The 25,834-nt window shown below is 46.2% G+C and overlaps 3 protein-coding genes across 6 annotated transcripts in view; all 3 read left to right on the top strand.

Moving 5' to 3' along the window:
* The first annotated feature begins 291 nt into the window (after window positions 1-291).
* LOC128746485 (tumor necrosis factor receptor superfamily member 11B-like) lies at window positions 292-11,817 on the top strand. Its single transcript, XM_053843553.1, has 6 exons — window positions 292-355; window positions 4,953-5,180; window positions 5,829-5,973; window positions 8,165-8,371; window positions 10,625-10,849; window positions 10,918-11,817. The coding sequence occupies exons 1-6, from the start codon at window positions 308-310 to the stop codon at window positions 11,310-11,312; spliced, it is 1,248 nt and encodes a 415-aa protein (XP_053699528.1). The 5' UTR covers window positions 292-307; the 3' UTR covers window positions 11,313-11,817.
* A 466-nt stretch (window positions 11,818-12,283) lies between these two features.
* On the top strand, window positions 12,284-14,444 carry LOC128771666 (tumor necrosis factor receptor superfamily member 6B-like). The gene is made up of 5 exons (XM_053887239.1): window positions 12,284-12,293; window positions 13,114-13,507; window positions 13,793-13,972; window positions 14,030-14,111; window positions 14,168-14,444. Exons 1-5 carry the CDS (start codon window positions 12,291-12,293, stop codon window positions 14,427-14,429), a joined length of 921 nt encoding a protein of 306 aa, XP_053743214.1. The 5' UTR covers window positions 12,284-12,290; the 3' UTR covers window positions 14,430-14,444.
* An 18-nt stretch (window positions 14,445-14,462) lies between these two features.
* The window catches only part of LOC128771665 (F-actin-uncapping protein LRRC16A-like), a 34,440-nt gene continuing 23,068 nt past the window's right edge, over window positions 14,463-25,834 (top strand). For 3 of the 4 annotated variants that reach the window (XM_053887235.1, XM_053887237.1, XM_053887236.1), the window contains exons 1-2: window positions 14,463-15,582; window positions 18,671-18,768. In XM_053887235.1, the coding sequence (XP_053743210.1) occupies window positions 15,543-15,582; window positions 18,671-18,768 (138 nt within the window). In that variant the 5' untranslated portion in view covers window positions 14,463-15,542. The remainder of the gene's footprint in view (window positions 15,583-18,670; window positions 18,769-25,834) is intronic. The other variant, XM_053887238.1, reaches the window with a different exon arrangement.

Here is a 25,834-nt window from a genome sequence, read left to right on the forward strand (position 1 = left end):
TTTCTCTGCGAATTTGTTTCGGTTTACGTGGCCAAATGACGCAAAAAAAATAAAAAAATCACTGGCGCAAAGCTTCCTGTCAGGTTTCGGCGCTTCACGCGTAACGGCAGCGTCACTTGTGGATGTGGAGCAAATGTATTTTTAGGGAGAGCGAGGGATGATCTGTGGAAATCGCGAGGTGGGTTCGGTTTCTTCTGCCCTCCTCCCTCACCTCTCTCTCTCTCTCTCCCTCCTTCCTCTCGCCGTATAAGAACGCTTCATTGATGGAGATGCGCATCATTCCACAGTTCCCCCTTGCGCAGCGAGGATGAGCGCACGGATATCCAAATCAAACCCCGCCATGAAACTGATCCTGGTGAGTTCTCCATCCCACTTCACCTTTGCTGTCGATCACTGCTGAAAGTCCTGAATGCTGAGAAACCGCTCGCTTTTGCGTGTGGCGCTTTTGCATCTCGATTGATTTTGCATTTTAGACATTCATGTCAGCTTTTAGCAGAAGTTCAACAACAGTTGCTTCTTTTTAATTATTATTGTGTTCTCTTTTTTTAAATGATGAAGCCAAACAGCTGCTCTAAATGTGCAGAGTTAATCGACAAAAATACACAATACATCGTGAGTTCAAACGCAATCATCATATAGATTTCATTCTTGTTTTAAGTCACGTGATATCTTTGTTTAACAGCAAACTGGTAACACTGGTTATGAACTACCATTACGTTAAGTACCATTAGTCACAGGAGTTGTAGTCATGTGCTTCATCTTCACGCCAGCCTCCCTACTTTGTCTGTCCATCTGTGACCAGGTGGGATTGTGAGACGAGTTCCTCAACCAGAGTGCAGCTCTTATTGAGAGAGATGACCTGGTTTCAGACTAGCACGTGTTAATTAGGTCTCTTAATCTACGGTCAAATATCAGAGTCAACAACCACATCATGACTAACATTGATGCATTGATATGTTTGTCCAGCTGTTATTTACGACTGGCAAAGGTGCTCCTCAAGGCTCAGGGATCAATGTAAATTTAAAACATGCTGCTTAAAATGGCGATTCTAAACCAAAGTGTCGAAACACCTTTTCACCTAAGAATTCTTGCTAAATCGAGCAGGAAGTGAAGCTCAGACTCCCTGGACTCACATGGCTCTCATGATCACACGTTTGACTAAATACTGATTCCTTTCTAAAGGGAATCTGAACATGCAACTGATGAATGTAGGTCTCATGATTTCATTCGTCTGGTAACTAGACGAGGGTTAAAATCTGCGGCTAGTTGAGGAGCCTGGAGAAAACATGAGAAAGTCTGCTGAGAGTTTACCGTCTGTCTGTCATCACGCTAAAGGTTGGAGCCTCCAGGCCGGAGCTGGGAGCGGTTACTTCCTTAGGTGTATTTGCTTGCAGTGCTGTGCTTCACCTCTTGGCAGATTTTGCACAGAGCCATAAACTGTTTTGCAGAAACACATGCACATTGTTGCTGCTCGGCAGCTGGACCTGCAGTGTTGGCGTGTGAAAGCCAGAAGGCGCATTGTAATGGGTCTGTCGTCGCTATGGCAGGAGTTATCTTGCGAAATAGGAAGTCATTCGTGCCATGATTCGCACCGCGCACTGTCAGTCTCCTGGAGAAGTCAACTCCCCCTGAGCTCTGCCAGTCCCCCGTCGCAAGCCCACTGCATTCATGCCCAAAAATGTAGATGTGGTTTCAACCATCAACCACATGTTTCACCTGTGGGTTCTTATTCCTCCCTGGCATGTCGGGGAGACATCTGGTTCCAGTCCGTGCACGAGATGATGTCAGCGAGGCCAGCAGTGAAGCTTGTATTCATATTTAGAAAGAGGTTTTGTTGGACTATGCATGGCACACGCATCGGTCCATCGAGAGGCCTGGCTGTAGAGAAAATACAGAGACGGCCGCTGAGAAGAGCGCATGCTGTTTTCAAGTCCAAAGTCAAGTTGGATGATCATATTTCATGAGCTTTTCAAGCCAGATTACAGGTGTGATAGTGGTGTGGTTCAGAGCTGCTTCAGGAAAAATGCAGCAAGAAAATCCAAGTGTCTTTTTTCATCTTGGACTGTGTATGGTTGCACTAGAGGGCTACACTCATAAAATCAGTGTGGCATCTTGCAAAGTGACAGACTCCTACCACTAGATGGCAGTGCATCTGTAACATCAGATGAATGATCTGCTTTTGGACATCATGTGCGACAAATCCACCAGGACTGTTAGATGAAGAGGAATTTGGAAATGGTTGAAGTTTTCGAAGTTTCATTGATATTATTTTGGAAACTGTGTTTGAATCCAGTTTTTCACTTTTTGTCATCCTCAACTTGACACTGAGCCGTAGCCATGACTAACTGTGACTGTGGTCAGGTCAGGTCCTACATTCATACCTGCTTCACCTGAGACCCAGCACACCTCCAAACCTCCAACCTGTCGTTTATCTGAGCTTGTCTTTATCTTTTTTCACACCTTTGTCCGTTGCAACTTCCCCAAATCAGTGAACTCGCTTGACCTTTCGCACGGGCCGCCGACGGCATGGAAATCAAGTTGTTGTTTGGACCTCGGAGGAATGTGTGCGTGACAGGGTGTGTGTGTGTGAACACGTCCTGCGCCGCCAACGTTTATTCAAAAAGCAACGATTAACGAGTGGAAGTTTTCTGGAGACTTCCTCTTTTGCATCAACAGACTGATAGCGCAGGTGTGTGGACGCGAAGCGCTGACTCAGCGCTTATCCCGGGGACCATCTATCTCATTTCAAAACGAGGGCCCCGTCCAGCAAACTTTAACTAGCCGCTTCACTGAAGGAGTTTCCAGGTATTTCCTTGCACTTATTAACTGCAGTAGTGTGTATCACATGTCCCCTCTGCGTCTGGCGTGCACACACACACACACACACACTGGAATCCCCCTCCGACCACCTGCGTTCTACAGTTAACTGAAGCCATGTGTCTGCTGGATAAGCTGGTGGCGTGTGGTGCGGCCCCTTTGTGCCATCACTCTGGCCGTGGATTTAAGTCCGACCTCAGGCAACCCTCTTCCTCTTCCTATTGTTTTAGCATGTGATCCTAATTTGGGCTTTTCTTCAGCAACTCCGCGCTACACCAACCAGTCATGTAGCTGTTGTTAACTGTCCCTCAAATGTTGGTCCCAGCAGAGGTTTAAAGACTTGCTTGAAACGAAATGAAGCTTGTTAAGTTTTGCATTTTTGCTGGAACATCTTTCGACAGAGCGAGCATGTGTCAAACGCGGGGCCCGAGGGCCAGATCCGGCCTACCAGTAAGAGCTTTAAATTCACGTGGAAATGAATGTACGCGCAACTAAAGTGCTCCGGAAGCTGCAGTCTCTCATGCTGTTTTCCAGCAGTTCAGTAGATGTTTTGAGGAGGAAGCACTGGTGGTGGAGGAGTTCAGATTTAGAACTCAAATGAGCGCCTTTTAATGCACTGAAAAGGAGTATTTGATGAGGGCAAAACTGCGGGCTTGAGCGATGAAAACTTGCGTTGAAGAACTCCGAGAGCTGCTTCTGCTGCCTGTACAAACTCGGAGGAGGACAGCAAGAACACAGGCTCATTTCTCATGCTATCATGTGACGGAGGGAAAACAGAGCCGTGAGTAGCGGCGATGTTCCCAGCACCGGTACGAGAGGAGCGAGGGTTTGGCTCCTCACTTTGATATGGGAAGGTGATGAGCGACATTTGGTGTTCTTCACAGAGCAAACAGCTCTGGATGGTGAAGTGAAGCCAGTGGTTTGGGAGTTATGTCTCACCTCAGTGAAGCTTTATGTTGTTGGTGTTGACAATTACATTGAGACTGGTATTATGGAACAGTGTTTGGGTGTTTCAAGTGCTTCGTTTTGGCCCCAAACGTCACGTAAAAAAGTTGAAGCAGCTCATTTAGGCAGGCAACACTCCTGCAGACCTGCAGACAATATGAGTCATCCATCAGTATCTGAATGTCTCTCCTCTTGGGAGGAAGGCCACCCCAGAGCAGCATCACAGTTATGACAATGAGCCTTTATTGTTAGACATTTTTCGTTTGATATTCTCATTTTTGTTTGACTCTCCTAAGTCAGTCAACACACACTGCGGTGTGTTTTTGCTCGTCACTTTGTTTCTACTCCCCTCTAGCGGTCAGAAAAGGTACTCCCCTGATGTCCCCTGTCATTCCAGTCTGAGCTGCAAGCTTTCATCAGAACTCACCACGTGATGTCAGAAAGCAGAAGGTCTGCCCTAAATGAGGCACACTAAAACAACAGGACCACATGCTCATGATCCTCATGCTCTGATGACAGGCAGCAGAACAAGTGGAGCCGCGCAGGCCTCCTGCATGTGGCCTCATTGCCTAATAATGTGTGCGTGTTCTGCTTCATTTCAGCGGCAGGGCTGTGATTACTGGTCGGATTCTTTGGAGAGGCCACCCATGCTACAAACAAACAGTAGTGGGATAAAAGCCTGCGCCGAATTGACTCAGAGGTCGATAGGTTTTGCCGGGAAAACCGCTGCTCTCGCCAGGTTTTTTGAAGCTTAGGTTTCTCTATAATGGAGTTTAGACCCGTTCATCTATTTTTACTCGACATATTACACACATTACTGGCTTCCATCTGAACCTTGGCCCTTGATGTGATGAATAAAAGCAAGGCTGTGCAGTGCTGATTACCAGAGCAGAGACATTTATACAGGAACTTGCCGGGTGAGAGTCAAACATGGGAGATGGAGTTCCTATTCCAGCGCGATAGAAAGGTCATGGCGTGAGCTCTTCAATAGTAGCTCTGTCGGTGTCGGTATCTTTGAGTTCACATGAGCGTGCTGTATGAACTCTGGGTGTGGTGTCTGTGTTTGTCGTGTGAGTGTCCCAGATCCTCAATACATTTGTGACTGGGTGAGGGTGTGTAAAAAACAAATTCATGTAAAAGGTTCCAAAAATGGAACTTTTCTCATGTAGAAATGTGTTCTTGTACCACAGCTCTTCACTGCGTCGCTCTCCTGGGCCTTCCAGCAGCCTGCTGACCCCCCAAAGTACCAGTACCGGGACCCTGTGACCTCTGACCTCCTGCTCTGCGACCAGTGCCCTCCAGGCACCGCAGTGAGACGACACTGCACCGCCAACACGCCGACAGAGTGTCAGGCATGTCCGGAAAGGCACTTCGCTGAGAACTGGCACTGGGGCGACGCGTGCCAGTACTGCACCGCGGTGAGTGGCGAAGCTCTGAGGAAGTCTCTCTGAACCCTGGCTAGTCCTTTCATCTGACTTCAGCCCTCATAAGACACATTTAATGGCCTTATTTATCAGCACAAAATGACAGATTAGGCTGCCTTTGTTCTTCAATGGGGAGCCAGGTGAGGTGGTTTGGGCATCACAGGAGGACAGATATTAGCTCTTAACTGGCCTGGGAGCGTCTCAGAGTCCCACAGTCAGAGCGGGCAGACGTTGCCTGGGAGAAGGGCGTTTGGCGCCCCCTGTTGAAGCTGCTTCCCCCTCGATGGATGGATGGATGTACGGCATTAACATTCCAACATTAAAGAGGATGACAAAGCCACAACAGAATGTACTTCAAAATAATAAATGAATACAATAGAAACAAGAAATGAAAACCGTTAAAAATAAATACACTGTTTATAAAATAATATTTGATGTGTTCTATTCTGTCATGATAAAAAGTGTGAGACAAATAGTGGATTTTCTCACGTTATTTGATCTAATAATAGCAAAACGCCACTTATGAGTTGGGACACAAACAGCGGAGGTCATGATAATCACTGTTGTTGCGATGGTGTTGAAGATTTTTGAGGATGAAAACATAATAAATAACAAGCTAAATGATGTTTTAACTGTGTTCAGGTGTGTAAGGAGCGGCAGCTCGTAAAGCAGGAGTGCAACAGCACCCACGACCAGGTGTGTGAATGCGCGCCAGGTTTCTTTCTCATGGTGGAGTTCTGCATCACGCACAGTCCCTGCCCACCTGGCTACGGAGTGGCAGCGTTAGGTAAGCCCCGGATCATGTGTGAGGAAGTGGGTCTGCGTGTTGACGTGCTTGAACACGCCCCACTGGACCAAACTGCAGCTTTTATTGAAGCTGCTTTAAGGGAAGTCCTTTGACCTTGACCTTTCAAAGCCTGGTCGACTGTGGATGTTGATAAATGGGAACCAGGGTCAAATATGTCAGCTTTCATGTTTGTGACGAAGTAAAGTGGCATGAAAACAGACGCATGTGAGTGCATTAAAGCTAAAAATACAGCTTGACCGTTACCTCTTCACCACTGATTCCGCTTTTGTTGGTGTTAAGAGGAATCGGGAAGGTGATCGGTCGCAGGTGGACTGCAATCTCAGTTTCACCCTTCACGGAAATTCAAGACGAGCTTCCTCTCAGACAAAAAAATAAACTTGTGCGGGCTGAAGCTGCGGTTGGATTATTGTAAATGTTTCCACACACGTGAAGCGTAAATTTGATTTTGATAACCCAGACAGCGACGGGAATCCAGACTTCGGCTGCTTGTATTGCATTACATGAAATTACATTGGACGAGACAGCAGTCAAGGAAATGAAGGAACCTGGTTCCAAGTGTCAGAATCCACTTTCCATGGTTCTTCTTTCACACACTCAACACAGAAGTGAGTTTTTGTTGGGCTGCTAAGCTGCTAACTCCGTGTTGGTGTAGGCTTTGGAAGGCCAGTGCAGCGCTGCAGACGTGAAGCGGCATTTCTGGGGATCCCCCTTCCTGAAGGGCTCATTATGTAACGCCTCGAGACGTGGGTTCGACCATCCAACCGCAGCATGTTTCAGTCCCTCCACACTGCCCTCCATGACTTCATGCTCTCGCCCTCCTACTCGGTCCGTTCTGTCTCTCTCCCTGCTGCTCACTTGAGCAGTGACATTCACTTTCGGAAGCGTAAACGGAGCAGGACTTCAACACAAGGAGGCACTTGATTCATTCACCGGGGCGCCGCCTTTGAGTTCACGCAATTGTTCATTTGCACAGTTGTTTTCACACCTTTCACCACCATCTGTTTTCTCTCCAACAACCAATTCATCAAACTACTATTTCAATTCAAACTGGATATCTGGGCTTCCGTTTTATCCCATTTCATGTTTTCCTCAATACGGTAGCTATTAATAGCTACACTGTCAGATTGAAATAGATTCTTAAGACAAATACATGTTTTACCCACTCTTCCCATATTTATGATTTATATTGAGAACATTTTCAAAGAGCATATTGTGAGAATACCATCATGTCCTTCATCTTTTCCCTATTTTCTCCTTGTATTGTAATAACTTAGGACCAAAATGTACATTTTTTACTCGGTCATCTGTGCTGTCTTTCAGCCTGACGGCCCCTGAGGTCAGTTAACTCTGTCACTTAGATTCATTTAAAAGTTCCCACGCCTTGACACAGCCACAGATTCGCTGAACATGGATTTATTTTTTAAAAATGATGAGCACGAATAATCAAAAAAGCAGTTTTCCATCTCACACTCAGCTACATCACCATTTTTTCCACCTGAAAAAAAGCCCACTCGCCAAAAAGCTAGTGACTGTCGACAAGCGATGTGTTTGACTCACTGGTCATGCCTCAGTCACCACGACGTGTGGGAGCATGACCCATGACACAGCAGCAACATCCACACCGCGTTTTTTTTTCAAAAAATTCAGCACAAAAATCAGCTTCTTCGAACTTGTGGGCGATTTTGGAGGTGAAACAGACGATCAACTTCTGGTTTCAATGGCAGTTAGCTTCTGTTCAACATGTGTTCAACCCTTTATTGTTTTGGGGTTTTTTTCGATTCCCAATCATCCTCTCAAAAAGTTTCCAATAACTCCATCCAGCCTGTTGAGCAACCAAAACAAAATCTCCAGAAAAGGACATCAATCTCATACTTCTACATCAAGACCACGTCATTGCACAACCGAGCCAGAACTTCCCATTTAGATGGGGAAGAGCGCATGTGAGCCCAGGGACCTTTAGTCATCCTCCTGACTCGTTTTAAAACAGTTGTTTTGTTTCAGCTAACAAAGTGTCAGGCAGTGTTCGCCTGACCCGCTGCCAGGTCAGGTTCAACTAACCCCACGGCACAAGATCCCAGTTGGTTTGATCTTGGTTCCATTTCCCAGATACTACGCAGAAACTCTGGCCCCGTCACTTACATTCCTAAGCATCTGCCTGTGTCTCCGGCAGGAACGCCGTCGAGCGACACCGTGTGCGATCGCTGTCCCGCCGGTCACTACTCTGCCTCCAGCTCGGCGAGCGAGCCGTGCAAGCCTCACAGGAACTGCTCGGCCTCGGGCCTGAAGACGCTCCGCTGGGGGACATCCAGCTATGACAGCGTGTGCAGCCACGACATGACGGTGGAGTGCTCTCGCCATCCCAGCCCGTGCCAGACAGGTAACTGCTCGCTGCACCTAGCCAGTGCTGCCCGATCGATCGCAGAGTTAACGGCCAGAGGAAGTGAGTCAGGCAGCAGTTGGTTTGAGTAATAACAGCTTCCCTGATGACCTTATTGATACACGTCAGTTTTGTTTGAATCATGAATAATGAGTCACGACAACATGCAATTGTGGTTTTGTACTTCGTCAAGTCAAGTTAACTTTTGGACACATAAAACTCACCCACAAATATGAACATATAAAGGATTCATCTCTACTGCAGAATGGAGAACATCTAAACAGACACGAGCCTGTTGGTCCAGCAATGCATGCTGGGACACGCTTTTGAACAAAGCGGATGAACGGTGCGTTTAAGAGCTCATTTCTTCTGACGTCAGCTTAGTTTGACTTGATCAACACAACACAGTGCAATATGGCAGGCAACTTGAAGACATTTTCAGTGAGGACCAGCACATTACTGGCAGGGATGTCAAGGCAGCTCCATCACCCTGGAGGGTAAATACGGACCTGTGAGTGTTGTGCATTCACCAGAAAAATGAAGTGACGAATTCCAGCAGAATTCACAAGCAGTTATGAGGAAGGAACGCCCTGGACGTCAGCGATGTAGGATGGAGCCCAGGTCAGTCCTTCTCAAGTGTTCCTCCAGCACGCAATTTAAAGTCCGTGAACTGCTCCTGAACTGAAGGCTGACTTCAGAAGAAAAAGAATTTGAAGACCTGAAGACAAAAAGTCCTCCCCAGTGGCTGGAACACGCTGGACCCACATAAGTCCAGAACGAAGCGGCTGAGGTTTTGCAGAAATCATTTTTACATATGAGCTCAGTGCAGATCTTGGCTTGCGATGACACCACAGTTAGCTGTAGCTGCAGAGCTTCCTGCACCGATCCAGCCCATCGCCAAGGCAGCGCAGATGATGGCCGTTTTGATTGGCAGTGCTACGATGGAGGCACATCCAAGCCCAAACCAAGATTTTGGATATTAGCATCCCTCCCCGCATCTGCTGGCTCACCATAAAAAAATACTTAACCCTTCAACCACAGCAAAATTAGTTTTCCTCATCTTTTCATTGTATTTTAACAATTCTGTTATTATTGATTTTTTAAAAATATATACATTTAGATTTCTTTGAAATGTCATGAGGTCTGTCGGGGGTTTAGGACCTAGAGGCTGGAGACAGAGCAGAACTGGAGTTTGAAATGGCATTTAATACGAACAGAAACAAGGGGCAAGACGGGAGCAAAAGACCTGGACTTGATGGTGGCTTGGACGTAACAGAACTCTTACTTGACGTGGAGACTTGAGTTGACGGGGAAAGATGAGACGTTGACTCGACTAGACGAGATGGGACTCGACAATCTGCTACTTGACTTGACGCAGAGACTTAATTGAACTTGACAGGAAGACGGACTTGACGGGACGAAACTCGACCGAACAGGTTCTTGACTTGACGAGGATTAAAAGGTATGAAAATCTCTCTGTACTATTCGGCAGTACTATTCCAGTTCATTAAAGGAGTGCAGTTCCATAGTCCTACATAACGTCAATGTCAAAGGGAAAGGCTGAGATGAATATGGAGGAGGGGATAGAGAGTCATTTGAAGGGAGGGCTGTAACAGTAGAGCGCTCGCTGTTTGTAAGTCGATGGTGAGAGCGCCAGGGGTCTGGCAGAGGACTCAGCGAGTGCCTCCAGGTAGGAAGCATAGAGAGGCGGCGGTGGGCTGCATTCAGAGGCAGACCTGTTTGGGACTTTGGGAAACATGATCTCAGTGTCAATTGTAAAACAAACTGAGAGTCACTCCGGAGAAGCGAGAGCTGGGGAGATACTTCCTCTCTTTGTGGAAGGACTTGCTGCAGACGTGGGAGTTCAGACTCACAGCATGAAGAAGGCTGACCGAAGACGGACCGAGACCAGAGCTTTGCCTCAACCCGAAGCTTCCATCCAACCTTGTGCTGAGGTGTCGTAACTGAAATAACTGAAAATAACCTTCACATCACATCAGCATTCCTGAAGTCTTCAAGCATATTTCGCCTGGATATATAGAACTTTTACTCCGATACTCTCTTAAATAGTACTTTGACTGTACTCATAGTCTGAAATACAGGTTGGTCTTTGTAGAAACACGATGATGCTGTGTCACAGACGGAGGAGCACATGTGAGTGGGATTTGAAGGCTGCAGAGTTCCTCCATCTGTTAGTCACCGGCTCGGTGGAAGGCCAAGTGGGTCTGACTCAGTGGTGTGACTCTGTTGCAGATTTCACCCTGTGTGAGGAGGCCGTGTTCCAGTCGCTGGCCTCTCTGCGGCTGTCCTCCGTGCCTCTGGAGCGGCTCCTGGAGAGTCTGCCTGGCCGCAGGGTGGATCTGAAGAGCCTGGAGAGGCTGAAGAAGTCCTGCTCTCCTCAGCAGCAGGTCCTCCAGCTGCTGCGGCTGTGGCGGGAGCAGAACAAGGACCAGGACAAGCTTTACGGCATCATCCAAGGTGCTGGTGCAGTTGGCGCCTCGCCGTGTTTGCCATCCCTCCTGTACTCACCGCATGTTTCCGTTCAGGTGTCAATCACTGTGAGAAGAGGGTCTCCCGCTGCCACAACCTGAAGAACCTGACGCTGGACGATCTCCTGAAAGTGACCCACAGCTTGCCCGGAGTCCAGGTCCACCCAGAGGACGTGCGAGCCATTGTCAGCACCTGCCCGCCCAGACAGTACATCCTCCAGCTGCTTCACCTCTGGAAATCAGCAAACTACGAACTGGACCTGGCCAAGGGCCTGGCTCACAGCCTGAGGTCCCTGCGCAGCCAGGGGGCACCACGAGCCCTGCTCAAGGGGCTGAAGAAGATCGGCCGCATCATGGGAGCAGCGTCCACTCACAAGAAGTACGAAAAGATGTTTCTCAGTATGCTCCAGAGCGACTTGTGTTTTAAAAGTCTAAAGACTCTGAATGAATGATTACATGCGGCGGAAGAGACTCAAAGGCATCGTCAGATCAGACACCCAAAATATTCCGCTGCAACATTTCAAACAAAAAAAAAAACTCCTGTAACAATTACAATGTTGTCGAATGTTAAATTATACACACATGGATGTTTATAATTTTAAAACCACTGTCTTAAAAATGAAAAAAGAAACATTGCTGATAAACTCCCAGAAAAGCTCATTGGATATTTTTGGACCAGAATCTGTGAAAAATCTCTATTTAAGTTGTAAATAAAATGCTATTTTATGGTCGAGGAGGTGATAGATATCTTTGTTATGACGGCTTGTTTTCACTGTTTTAGACCGAAGGATTGAGGTTTCATAATGAAATTTCTTTGTCGGACTGTTCTGCTCATCTGTTTTTTAATTGTCAGCTTGATGAATGTACAAAGGAGTGCAATTGTTTCTATTTAAAAAGAAGTACTTGTTTGATAGTGTAAAAATAAAAGGCTCAAGACTTTATCTGATATACTGGATTCCTAATGCTGCAAGTTTTGTTTTTAATTTTATTTTGTTTTGTTGCTTTTATATAAATAAAGTCTTTATTGTAGACACATGTCTGCTGGGTCTTGTCGCTCTACTCGCATCACATGGTCTGAAGGTCATGAGTAATATTTGTTGCTAGCATAAGATGGAATTATTTGAGGCAGCATTTCCATGAACAAGAAAAATCATAAAGGCAGACAATTTTTAAAAAGGTGACCTTTGAACTCCCTGTTTCTGAAGGTGGCTCTTTGCAGTTTCTGGATTTAATTTTGCTTATGTATCATGACAGAAAATATGCCCCATAAGTCTAAATTATTTACAACCTCAAATAAGGTCATTTAAAAAAAAGGTTTTACTTCTCTGATGTGGTTGGATGACTCAATACAGAATTCGATAGAGGAAGTAGCGCACGATTTATAAAGTGTCGCTGCTGCTGGCCAGTCCAACATCCACACTCTTGGCAACATGGTGAGCAGAGCTTCATTATTTATTTATTTACCAAATAATTTTTAATTTTCATGAAAAAAAGTCCAGATTTTTGACTCATTTCTGTTGAATGTTTGTATCATTTTGTAACATGTATTGTTTCATTTTATCTTTTAATTTAATGTCAATCATTTTAAGAAAATTGTTTTTTGTGCATATTTATGTGTTCATATTTAATTTTTAAGAAGACCACAGCAGAAACACATTACAGGTGCTTTGATATTTATTTTTTAATAAGCCATACATTTGTCAGTAGTTTGCTAAATGATTGATGCATTTGTGTTGCAGTTATTCCAGTAAGTCCAGAGCTACCACTTTCAACATGGCCATTAAAGGGGAATAGAAAGTGGTTCAGTCATGACAGTCTTGAAGATGAAATGTGTTACTGATGGATGAAGAGAATGAGAGAGAGGGGAGATGAAGGGCAGGTTGTTGATTAAGGCGGAAGTGAAGTTTGTTCCAGAATGTCTGAGGTGAGAGGAGGACATCCGGGACCAGCTCCCAGACCCTTCCTGTTTGCTGAGTTGGAAGAGGAGTGAAGCTCTGTAGAAGCAAGACAGAAGGCATCAAAGGAGATCAAGGGAGGTGAAGAGGAGAGTGCCGGCCGGGTGGAGACGACTGTCAGGGGTGAACGGATTTACAGCTTGAGCGAAAGAGGCAGGACAGAACTCAGTAGTGAGGCCAGCCATGATGGGTGGTTCATAGACAGAAGCTCTGAGATGAAGAGTTCGAGGTGAAGATGGTCAGAAGTGACTCGGAAAGGCAAGATGAGTCTCACCTTTCTGAAACTGTCTCTTGTCAGCTGCTCCTGCCATCCCTGATCTTGTTGGTCTCTGGAGCCCTCCGCGGGGTTTCCCTTGAAGACTCCATCCCCACCTACAACCACAAGGACCCCGTCTCTGGGGAGGTCCTGGAGTGCTCCATGTGTGCCCCTGGACAGCACCTGGTGAGTCACTGCACCGCCAACGCACCCACCCGCTGTGCTCCTTGCCCGAAGAACCACTACACAGAGATCAGCAACTACCGGCCCACGTGTCTCTACTGCAACAACTACTGCACCACCAACATGGAGGTACAGGAGGAGTGCTCCCCCGTGAAGAACCGCGTGTGTCGCTGCAAAGACGGCTTCTACATGATGGCCGACTTCTGCATCATGCACTCCAAGTGTAGGCCTGGACACGGCGTCCTGAAGAGAGGTATTGATGGTGCTTCAACTTGAAGACGTGGAGTTTCTCCTCCAAGACAGATGTGCCATTTCTGTTGTAAATTCACAATATACTGAGTTGAGCATGACTCAGGAGCATTAGACAGTACTCAGCAGAATATAATAATCAAAGTCCCCGATTCTTAAAGTGATTTGATTTTAATTGCAATATTGTTTAGTCCCTCTTTTGTTGGGGAGTTTTTATCTCCTATACAAAGCTAAAGCTGTTCCTCGCCTGAGCCTCCAAGGTGAGAGCATCTTCTGTTCTTCGCCGCAGGAACGCCACACAGCAACACTGAGTGTGAAAAATGTTCCGAAGGTTTCTTCTCCAGCTCGACCTCCGCAACCGAGGCGTGCGTGACACACACAGTGTGCGCCGGTCATGAGACAGCGCTTCTGGCGGGATCGGCCCACACAGACGCGTTGTGCGGCACCTGCCAGGATCTGGCGGAAGGGGGTCAGTAGAGTTGGATCCATCTTTGGTTGTCGTCGGCTGATCTGAATATCTTCGCAGGGGAGCTCTTCAGGAAGTTCCTCTCGCAGTTCTTCAGCACCCGCGTGATACGAAAAAGAACCATGAAGAGATTTGTCTCCAGGTGAGCGGTCTCAGTTCCTCATGGCATGAGGAAGCTCATCGCCCTCTCTCTGACAGGAATGTCCATGAGTTAGCGCAGCACGGTGGAGCTCCGCAAACAAGTCGACTTCCTCCCATGACGACCATCAGGAACTGGATCGCTAACGCCCCCAGTGAGCGTCTGTGGAAAGTGCCGCTGATGCTGAGGGCGGCGCGGCTCCACTCGCTGGAGAGGAAATTGACAAACAAACTAAAGCTGATTCAAGACCGCAGCCCAAACTGCACGTTTATCTCCTTAACGATTGAAGAGGACCGAGACGCCAAAAGGATCTGTCATTAGTAGGAAACAATTGATGACAATAATCCAACAAAAATCTAATCTAAAACTATCACAGATGCGACACCGCATCTTCTCCGTTGCTTGTTGACGTGCGCCCTCTTGTGGTCAGTATGTTTCACTGAATAATCAGAATCCGCTTTATTGCCAAGGTCATTGAAGAGCTCACCAACCGGGTAAAATAATAATAATAACAACAACAACAACAATAATAATAATGCACTCCCAAATGTTAATTGTATTTAATTATAATTTATTGCCGCTAAAGACAAATCTAGAAAAAAAAAAAAAGTAATGGAAGCCAAATGAACCAGAGCATAAAATAGCTTACAGCAGAAATGTAAAAAATGAAATATTTTCATGAACATACCCTCCCTCTTTCTGCAGTAATTCGGATTAAACATGTAAAATATAGACTTCTCGGAGGTTTGCCCTTTGAAAAAATAATTGAAAATAAGGACATAATTTAAACTGAGTAGTTACAGCAGCGGAAGGAAAGAACGGAGGGAGGAAGGCAGAAGGTTGGGAAGGAGGAACGAAGGGAGGGAGGAAGTAAGCAAGGAAGGAAGTAATGAAGGAAGGAAGGAGGGTCACATCATTGTCGTCCCCGGTCCTGTCTGTGAAACACATGTTGCGATGAAGATGCCGGGACGCTAGGGGGAAGTGTTTCTCCACCTGCTCGTTCTTCTCCACCGAGACACCCCCTTCCTTTCTCCGCTCGAGCAGCTCCCTCAGCCGGACTGTCGCATCACGGAGCGGGGAGGAGCTCCGGAGCTTCTTTACTCCAGACAGCTCCGAGGATGTTCCCGAGCGGCGTTCCTCTCTCGCCGCCGACGCCAGGAGGATCCTCCCGGCTTTTAACATGACGGTAGACGACTAGCCGACAGCCGATACATCCAACGAGGCTCGCTTTAGACCCAGCATGGCCGCGGAGAAGTGCGGACACTTTGTCCGGAGCCAGCGTGAGGAGAGCCGCATGTAACCGGGGGTCGAGCACCGGCGTCGGCGGCTCCACCTGACGCTTCGCCCTGCTCGCTCCATTCGTGGCGGATTTCAGGGGACTGGGTTCGTGTTGGCCGGACTGCTCTTTTTTATTTGGACTGAATTTTCAGGAAAATGAGCGAGGAAGTGTCAGAGGTCCCCAAAGAGCTCCTGGGTGAGTGGTAGTAGCCATGTGTCCAAAATTGTGGACCACTTTTCATCCTCTGCTTGCTCTTGTATTCATTTAAATGCCATGTTCGTCCTCAGATAACATTGAAATAAACCGATATGATAGAAATTCATTCATTTCATGTCGGTATATAAATTAATACGGGTAGTTTCTTTATAGATATATATGTTTCTGCTTTTAAAAAGCATTTATGTTTAATTTTGAAGTGAGATTTGAGGTTATGTTTGAGAGTAACCGACACCTTGGTGCAATGTAGGACAAAGACAAACACCAAACTGCTGCCTGTCTGTGAGACAAGAGCAGCACATGTGTTTCACATAACATTTATGATTGTCGCTGTTCATGTCTAACATCTGCTGGTTCTGGTGGTTAAAGCTCAATATCAGGGACCAGAAAGCGCTTGGGTTTCCCTGTGGTGGATGCTGAACTCAATTATTAAACTCAATAATTGTCATTTTCTTCATACTTCTCTATGAAATCCTGTTTATTCGAGTTGGTTTTCAGTGTTGTGTTATGTGAGTTATTGTATCAGAGACATCCGATTTATTTATTCAAGATATATTCATTTAGTCTTTTCTTACTTTAAATTAAAACATTTTAAATGGTCAGATATATTTTCATTTTATGCACCCCTTGATGGAAACAAATATGGCTCAACTTAAACAAAGAAGTAAACGTTCAGTTCCCCACCACACCAAATTAAGTCAGTTCAGCATTGCTGCACAGCAACTCCTCTGTTGTACGGGAAAAAAGGAGAGTAGAAACTGTATTAATTTAGTTATTAAGAGTTTTAAAATTTGCCCAGACTCCACTCTTATGTCTTCTTCGTGTCTAATTAGATGTACACATCGGGTAGAAACGGCAACGTTCGGAGGAAATGAAGGCAGCACTCGGACAGAAGGCTCCATCCATTGTCGCATGAAATGTTGAGCATGAGCAGGCCTTGACTGTCATCGCAGGGCTCAAAACACTCTGTTGAATAGGATCTGAATTCCAGCTCATTGATGCTGCTTCATTGAGCCAATCAGCTCTCAGTGTTCAGCTTTGCATCATGGGGAAAAAAAGTTATTTTTTTTTATGAACCTGTATGCAAATCTGCAAAGAGTTGTTACAAAGTGCAACTGTAACGTAAACAAAGTTACTGTTTACTACTACTAGATATTTGTTAAAAAGCTAATTTTCAGCAGTCGTGGTGGTTCACTTGGTGACCCTAAGGAGGTTCAAGAATAAATTGCCCCTTTGGTTCGGACCACACTCCTCCGTCCGGGATGTTCTCAGTCATCGACTTATTGTCAGTGGAGCATGAGGACACTGAAGAATTTTGCTGTGTGGCAAGGGTCGTTGAGTATTGCATTACGTCCATTGATTCCAGACTTACTCGTGGTGTGTTGCTGCTACAGACATCGATAGAGTTTTCCCACCACTCTACAAACCAGTTGTGGCCCGAGGGCCTTGCGTTTGACATGCTTGAGGTATAAATGCTCAACAAATGACCCAGAAACTTTCCTGGTGGTAGAGATGACGGCAGAGGATAAGTGAGGAGGTCATTTCTGACTGACTCTACTGACCTGATTAGATCTGTTGAAGGTCACTCATTCACCAGTCATCTTCAGGCTTCACTGTCCACTTGAGAGAAAGTAAGTTAAACTGCAGCAACAGGATCCTTGAATTATTGAACCGCCTGTTGCCAAAGTCTTGCGATGTTTGTTGACTTGTTGCACAGTTTTGGGGGAAACTGCTGTTCAAACCAGACCAACCATTGCTTCCTCTGCGACCCTTCGTGTCTTTGATCTGCTGTTTCGAGGGCGTCTATCGGATCAGAATGTATACAGATGTGCGTCGACACACGTGTGTGTTTGTGTGGTGGGCGGAGAGGTGGCTGACCCACTTCTGCTCCATAAGCCACTTTGCCAACCGTGGTAGCTCTCAGTGGGTGTGAACAATCGATTGGACCGGAGGAACACACACTCAGCACAGCACTGCCTCGTGTGCAAGATTACAGACACGACCTATTTAGATTGTTGCTACCAACGCAGAGGTTTGGCAACCTAACATGCCACCTAGTCAGGACTCCTGTCGGAACTTTTGTTTAAGATTAATCTAGAAGAATGATCTTACACATTATTTTTTTAATAAAATAAACACAGATAAAATGTATACGTTTTTAAACCAAAAACAAATGTGTCATCTAGTCTTTCAAATATTTATTAAATAAATTGCATTGTCATCCATACTGATGATGATGATGATGATGATGATGATGATGATGGACTGAAGAGATGAACTTTGACCTCCAGGCTGGTCATCAAGTCTAGGTTCTGACAAAAAGCCTTGCTCACCGTGCCACACGCTGGTGAGGAGGACTTATAGTTCCATAACCACAAATAATCCAAATCATTGACGGCAATTGTGTCTAACCTGACTCCTGATGTGTCAAACCCAAGGCCCAGGGCCAAATTCGGCCCCCTATGCACAATCCTGGGCCCATGAACATGTGCAACACAAATGACTTGCATCTCTTGAAATATTTATACTTTTATTTTTACTAATTACTACTATGAACTCCTATGGAGGCATGGAAGAATAGATAGCTGTGCAATTGCAATTATTTATGTATTTATTATTAGCTGTGATAGGCATTTCATTTTCATGACCTTGAAAATGATTTACAAAATATTTCAACAATGAGAATGTATATGCTATAGGTGTTACAGAGTTCAATAAATCTGATTAATGCAGCCGTTTGTTGCTTATTTTTAAACCTGACATGATCTTTTGACTGTGGAGTCACCTGATCCCTTCACGTTGTTCTGCACTGGCTTCTAAACGTTCGCAATGAAACCAGCTGGTTCCTGGTGAGCTCCACTGCAGAAGGTGTGATGGCAGCGGTCAGATTTCTTTGACTGCTTCCTTTCCACACTGATAAGATGCCGCAATCCACCTCCCAGGTTTCATATTTCATCCTGAACACTTCGTCCTCATTTTGACATGATGTGAAAGAAGATAGCAGAGACGTGATCTTTGAACAGAAAGGCTTTAATTTCCTCTGATTTGACTTCCAATCTGTGTGCAGAGAGCGTGCGGGAGGCGGTGGGGAGGAAGGTGAAGCTGTCACTGAGGAGGAGAGTCAAGCTGGAGATCAAAGCAGACAAGACGGAGAACAGAGTCCTGGTGAGTCTCCTCCTGGTTTCAAACGTCCTGTGCATCATAGACAAGTTCATCCCCGTCAGGTTCCCCTCTGCCTGAGGAGCATCGAGGACATGAAGGGCTTTGTCTTCTGGAGTCCAGGTTCATAATAGCTTAAAGTGTGTTGGTGATCTTCCTCTCTGTGTGTCGCCGTCAACATGATGGCTTAATTACTGTCATTTCGTGGCTGTGGTTGGACTCTAAACACGGAGCCTGACGTCCTCGCACAACAATGGAGAAGTGGGAGGTGGGAAGTGAGGAATTCCAGCGGAGTTGTTCTGGTATTTAACATGGAGTCTACGAGGTGGAGGACCAGCGCTCTGCTTGACCGCTCGGAACAAATAAACGCCTGTGAGCTGCCGCTGTGGAAAACCGAGTTAGAGAAACTGATTATGGAGGACGGGCCACGGAGAACAACCTGGCTCCGGAGTGTGAGGCAGAAATGTGGACTTGCAGCTGGACGGAAGTCCTCTCTGCACAACTCTATCTTTCATTAAGACTGCGGACAGGTGTGTTATGCAAGAACATCTAATAAAGAGAAGTCGCAGGAAGATGGTTTGTTCGAACCGCTTTATTGCCTGTCCTTGTTTGCTCTGCAGGAGTGGCACTGTCATGAGTGTGTAGCTACACTGCCACATGTCTGTGTAATTCACTGGTGGGGAAGTGGTGGTAATTCCTCCAGACAGAGCCATGACATTGCTCTTGCTCCACGAGGATGAGGGTCGATGAATCTATAGGTTCTTTCAGGCTTCCTTCAGAGGGCGGCTCCTCGTCTGCTCAGCATATCTGCAGCGACCAGGGAGTTTCACTGATGAACGGCTATTTCATCAGATTGTTCTCCAGATAAGATGCCAGAGCTCAAGGCCTTGCACGTGTTGTGCTAATCTATTGCGGTTTGAGTGGTTAGATTGGTCCGCTGATGTCTTGCGTGGCGGTGAGAGAACTGTCTGAGTTTCTCTGACTGCTTTTGTTGGAGGCCACAGGATGTAAGCCTTCAACCCAACTCTCTTTATGGCTGCTCTTATTGGTTTATAGTTAGTTATCATGAACTTTGATCTGGAGTCTAAAACTGTAAACCCAGCATTGATACCCTGGAAGATATACCACTGAAAATGGCATTTTAAAAAATGATATTTCGAAACAGTGGTAAATAATCAATTAAATCAAATGACATTTTAAGAAATGGCAAAAAAGCAATCGCCGCTCAACGTCCAAATAAATACTAAAGAAAGATCCAGAATATCTGTTTATTTTCCAAAGCGTCCGGATGATATTTTTGATATTTGACTGCTGTCTATGTGAACAGCATGCACATGCTAACCCAATCAAAACACTGATATAAGTCCACTGTTTCGATGTGCGGAGGCCATATTGGATTTGTGATCACCTCATGTGTGAGTGAGAACCATCATGATGTCATTAATGAGCGACACTAATGAATGATGATGTCATAAACCAAACGGTTAGGATGACTCCATGCGCTGAAGCTGAGTTGTGCGGTGTGTGTTAGTTAGAACCACACCTGAGGAGGATCCCAAGCCTGAATCCTTGCACCTCTCGCCGTTCCCTCCTCCTGTGCTTCCACCACTGAACCACCAGGCCTCTAATTAGCGGGAAGTCAGAGAATGGAAGTGGCCCAATTTGACTCTAGATTATCACCTTTAATGTGCCCTCGTGGGAAACTGCCAGCACAAGAGGCTTCAGCTTGGCAGCCAGCGCCTCTTTCCTCCTCGTCATGAAGATTAGTGCTCCTAAATGAGATGAGTCAAGTTGTTGTGCATCATCTCTGACTCACGTCTACGCTCACCTGATGACACACACACACACACACACACACACACTCTGTGTGTAGCTGGTCGCAGCTGTGGAATGGTTAACTGTGCTGCAGGTCCTCTGGGTTTCTCTCACGATATGGTGGTAATTATTAATGTAATTGGGGTGACATTCAGAGATAACCAGGCTGGAACGTTTGACGGAGAGCGCAACATTTCTCTGCTGTGCATGAAGCATTGTGCCTGCAGCGTTAGGGCAGTTAGAAAACACAGCAGCGGATGGGTTTGGTAAGAAATATCTGGCTAAACTTGAATGAAAGAGTTACTCTCCAGTCAGTGTGGTCCAGAGCGGTGTGATCCAGGAAAGTTCTGCTGATGTTATCAGAGCCCACCAGGATATTTCTGACAATATGCCCTTTCACCTGGCAGCCGTCCGTATCCTCGTGTCTGGACACCTGTCTCAATGGGTTAAATAAGTTACATTTGGGTCACAGTTCTTTTCCCCAGCTCAGGCTCGTGTTGCAGCTAAGAGCCAGTATTTTGCTCCCCTTTTTTCCTGAAACCTCTTGGTTTTCAAGGGAGCAGAAGTGAAAGTCTTGACGGGGGTGAGTGGAAACAGTTTTACAGATTTTAGCCTCCGTCTCCCCGGAATACAGAGGGCGCTGAGCCTCTTGAAACCTTTTTGTGGAATACTTGATGCGGCACAGCCTCTACTCTTCCTCTGGCGGCCCTGAGTTTGGCACCCCTTTAGACTGTTGTACACTACAGATAATGGGTATGAACAAAGTTGTTTGAGTCTCTGGTGCACAGTCATCAGAGAGAAAACCAGCCTCGTGTGAAGTAATCCCATTAGACACAGCCCTCTGGTTCTAATCTGACTGGCCCTTTCTTTACCTCCCTGAGCATTTAGACTGAAATCAAACGCGTCTATCGCACTTGATGGTGATTTGCTCAGTCATTGTGTGACTAATAAAAGCGGTCTTGGACTCCACTAAAAGCTGATGTTGATACGATTAGCTTCCATCTCGTCCTCTTCATGCCGTCTAAATGGGCAGTTTTGTCCCAGCACAAGTGCTGGCTGGTGATGTCATGAGAAAATAAATCCCTTTGCTTTGACTCAATATGGTTTTGATCAGCAGCAAAGTGACTTAATGCGAGCTTGGTTCCCTTAGCACACACCACACTGACATCTTTTGCAAACCTTCACCCCATTTTAAGCTGTTTCAACACCTCATAAAGCCGAGAGGCGTGTTTTATTGGGAGTGTATCTCGGGAACGTCCCGTGGGAGATATGAAGAAGCAACGCTGCCTGTCATCACGCAAGCGCCGCCCACAGCCATTTGTCTTCATTATTCCATCAGTCGAGGTCAAAGTCACTCAGACAGCCTCCGTGATGAAGCGGTCCCGGGTCATCGTTTTAGTAGTTTGGGGTTTTACGGTGTCACAGTATTGACATCATTTATGTCTGACCTCCAATCTGCTTTCTTTTAGTTCCATTTCAGCAGCAGTAATTGATTTTCTGGCAGGAGTTTGATGTTAAAGCATCATTTTGTGTGAATATGTTCCTGGTTGGTCTGGTTGAGGAGGCCCCACATTAGCTCCCTTGATGGCCGTCACTTTCAGCATGTAGATGGGTGGTTAAAGCAGACCCAGTGCTTGAAGGAAATGCCCCCAAAATTGTTGGGGTGTCTGCTGAAATTGCATGTCTGACAGGGTTGTCATCTGATCCCATTGAATGGGGTTTGTAGGTCAGAGCAGCCAGTGCATTGATTGGATGACAATGGGGCTTGTACCATGTGGCAGTCGTACGGTATGAGTCCTCTCAGCAGAAGTGCAATTTAACTTCTCAGGGCTGTGTATTCATCGTTTACTGAGGGGCTGAGGGAGTTTGTCTGAAATGGCATGTTCCCTGTCGGGCAGCTGAAGGACCCTGTTGGACGTTTTGTGTCACCGTTAGTCAGCAAAACCACTGAAGTGAGTCACCACAGCAGACTTGAGCTGAGTGGCTGGTTTTTGGAACACACTTTTCTTTTTTACAGATGGTCTCAGGAAACATTGAGATTTTGAGCTTTATTTGATTGTTTTGTTTCTTTCATTTCTGCTTATTCGGCTATTCTAGGGCAAAGACTGACAGAATAAATTGCATTTGTTATACGCATTGTTGTATTAATTTTCTGAGAATGTAATTCTCTACATCCTGGTTACTATAATCTGTATTATAAAATGCTGTGTATGGAGCGTTCCGCTCCTCACTATTGAGTTGTGTGTTTCTGACTGCACCAGTGATGATAAGAGGCGGGGTACCGCCACATTCACGCAAGCGCGGAGTCCCACCCCCCCAACCCTCCCTCCTTCTTTATCCTCACGCTGCCTTTGTGCCTCTGCCATCCTGGACTCTCCCACTCACTGTCCCACTGTCATACCTGCCTATGTCTCTCTCCGTGAGACAAAACCTTCCCTAGGATCTGTGCACAATCCCTCCTTGCCTTTGTTGTTGAAAAAACAAAATTGCACACCTCCTCTTCACCCCCCCTCTTTTCCTCCATCATCCCCCGGGTTTTGCACTGATATCCTATTTAGCTCCAAATGTTGGCTCACTCACAAGCCGACATGAGCGCACACACAGAAACCCTCACTCCATTGTGTCTGGCTTGTATGCTGATGAATGAACTCCTGTGATTTTGGTCTTTGGAACCTCAACACTCGCTGCGATCCCGCAGGACTCCCTGCAGCCACCTTTATCTCCGACAACAGTTCCCAGGGGACAGATATCACTGTTCAATGATGGCTTATCAGCCTGGACTCTGGTCATGTCCCTGCTATCAAAGCTTTCGCTGGGGCAACATTGGCAATGATTCTAATGTCTCATTCAACAGCTCGAGATGCGCTGCATTTGGGTGACGCATTAAAAAAAACGGTTGCCTCCTAAATTAAATATTATAATGAACAGCCCAAACCTGAAGTGCAGCTGTGGTCCAATGAAACCGCCCAATCAAATCTGTGGAGTCTCTTTGTTCCGCCATCCGCTCGTCTCCTCAACGGCGTTTGGGACGATGAACGGCTCAGTGATAAAAAACATTGATGTCTTTCTCTTAACGCTTCTCCTTGCAGCCAGTGGAGCAGGGAGTATGCGCCCCACTGAGACCTCTTTTAGTCCAATTTAGCTGAATATGAAGGCACTCAGAAACATTTGTTCTTCTCATTCAAGAAAGGCAGAATTGAGACACAAACGAATCCATGTTTCCTGGTCTGTCGAAGAATCACCCTTTCTTATCTGATGATTGTTAACCTTCTGGACTGTCTGCTACAACCTTTCCCGGGTGGTACATCAAGAAGCCAATCCCATGGCCTTTTCCTGATCTGACACTGCACAAATCATCTTTATTTTACCCATTTTCCTGTGCTAGTGTGAAAGGTGCAATGAAGGACAATTCGGCTACAAAAAGAGCGTGTCATTATTAAATAAGTACAGAGAGAGATGTACAGTAGGTTGTACTCAGCAAAGAGCTGCGCACCAACTATAAACCATTGAGTTTCGGTCTAATCCAACTGTGTTTGGAAATTGTCTTGCACAGCATCAGTGACTGTTGAAGTGTCTCAGCTTGCTCTCAGATGAAAGTGTGCTTGTCTTTTTCATTCTGACTGATGCAGGAGAGGAGCAGAGGCTTTCTGATCCAACATGTGGTTTTCTGTAGCTGAAAGAGTCAGAATATACAGTACATAACAGCTGGTTCCATGTGGTGCTGCTCTGAGGCATGTGTCGGGGAGTGTCAGCTTCTCCTGTGAACCTGGCTTCCCAGTGTTCCTGCTGTAGCTCATATCCCAGGAGAGATGAAGAAGAAACCAAAACCAAATGCAGGTGGTCATAATGTTTTGGTCAATGGGTATGAATAACATCACATTCTAGAACATTAGCTTGGAGTAAAGAGTAAAGGTCAATTTTGACCCTTAAAATTTAATTTATAATATGATGTTGCAGTCGCAAACTTCCTCCCTGGTATTATCTCCACAGGTTTGTCGTTTACTTGTTGACAAAAGAGCTAAAATATGGGCCACAGTGGTTATTTGACTGGAACACAGGCCGTGGTTATGCTCTGAAAATGGTCGTGTTATGTTGCTTCGGAGGAATAGGCGACTCTCAGCTGTCGTATGGGTGAGTGTGAGTCGTGTTTCTTCTGTGCGGTGGTTTCTGGTGCAGTGTGAGTGTGCTCTGTCAGCAGCTTGTCTTGGCTCACGAGGTCTTGGTGTCAGAGTCAAGAATAGGCTCTCTGCTCATGTCTGGATATCATCACCAGGAAAGGGGCAACATGGGCTTCCCCTTCTTCTTCCTCAGATGTCATCCTACAAGATGACATCCAAGTTATTGCACTAGTCTTGCAAAGATTTGCTGATCTCTTGGTACAAAGGTACGGTGTTGTTGAGTCTGACCCAAACGAAAATGCAGAGTGTTCTGCTAGGATCGGTCCAATCATGCGTGAGCCGCACTTTGAGATATGATGGGTGAATAAAAGCATATTTATGAGCGGGATGAGGAGGAGCACATTTCCTGCGGGTGATGACTTCCACAGCTGAATGACCGTAGATCAAAAAATGCTGCGTCTTCCTGGGGTCTTCAGAGACACTGGACGTCTGAGACGTAGCCTGGGTGAGCGAGGACTCATTGGCATTCTCAGACATGGCTGGCGCAGCAGCTTGCTGCTTTTATGTGTCAGCAAGTGTCTGTCAATGCACAGTGTGTGTATTCATAAATATGTGTGAAGTACTGGCTGAGATGTTGCCATGGAAACGTAGGGGGTGTGGAGCGTGGACGTAATGTTTATGGAGCGGGGTAGGGAAGGAAGGTAATCTGGGAATCTGAAACCACTCTACGCTTGACTGATCGTTGTGTACTTCTGAGTCTCTAATGTGAACTAGATCCTGTGGACGCACTCTGGACTGCGTTTTTCCCTTCACTCTAATACTGGGTGAGTTTAATAGCAGATGCTCGGGTGCTGCGGCCATCTGGTTGGCCGAGACGACCTGAAGGCGGGATAGTGGCTAGTGTGAAATCATTGGCTGAGTCAGTGAGACTGGAGGGAGACAGTCAGGGGAGGGCAGATGGTGGGGGCACTACCCTTGTGGAGTGCAGTAGGCTGCCATGCAGTGATGACCGGATGAGATGATTTTGGTCAGCCATTTAAGGTCAAAGTTTAGGGTATTCATCCAAGATAATCCAATTCAACTTCAGAGTCTTGTTAATTGAAGAGAATTTCCGATTTTTGTACCCTTTGTTGTCATCC

The sequence above is a fragment of the Synchiropus splendidus genome, chromosome 15, assembly GCF_027744825.2.
Source record: "Synchiropus splendidus isolate RoL2022-P1 chromosome 15, RoL_Sspl_1.0, whole genome shotgun sequence".
Classification (NCBI taxonomy): Eukaryota; Metazoa; Chordata; class Actinopteri; order Syngnathiformes; family Callionymidae; genus Synchiropus; species Synchiropus splendidus.

Excerpts from the sequence above, each read along its gene's own strand:
- LOC128746485 (XM_053843553.1), top strand. The coding sequence starts at position 308 with ATGAGCGCACGGATATCCAAATCAAACCCCGCCATGAAACTGATCCTG. Across the intron at positions 5,181-5,828 it reads CGTGCCAGTACTGCACCGCG|GTGTGTAAGGAGCGGCAGCT; the intron begins GTGAGTGGCGAA and ends AACTGTGTTCAG. Across the intron at positions 8,372-10,624 it reads TCCCAGCCCGTGCCAGACAG|ATTTCACCCTGTGTGAGGAG; the intron begins GTAACTGCTCGC and ends ACTCTGTTGCAG.
- LOC128771666 (XM_053887239.1), top strand. Across the intron at positions 13,508-13,792 it reads ACACGGCGTCCTGAAGAGAG|GAACGCCACACAGCAACACT; the intron begins GTATTGATGGTG and ends TCTTCGCCGCAG. Across the intron at positions 14,112-14,167 it reads ATGAAGAGATTTGTCTCCAG|GAATGTCCATGAGTTAGCGC; the intron begins GTGAGCGGTCTC and ends TCTCTCTGACAG.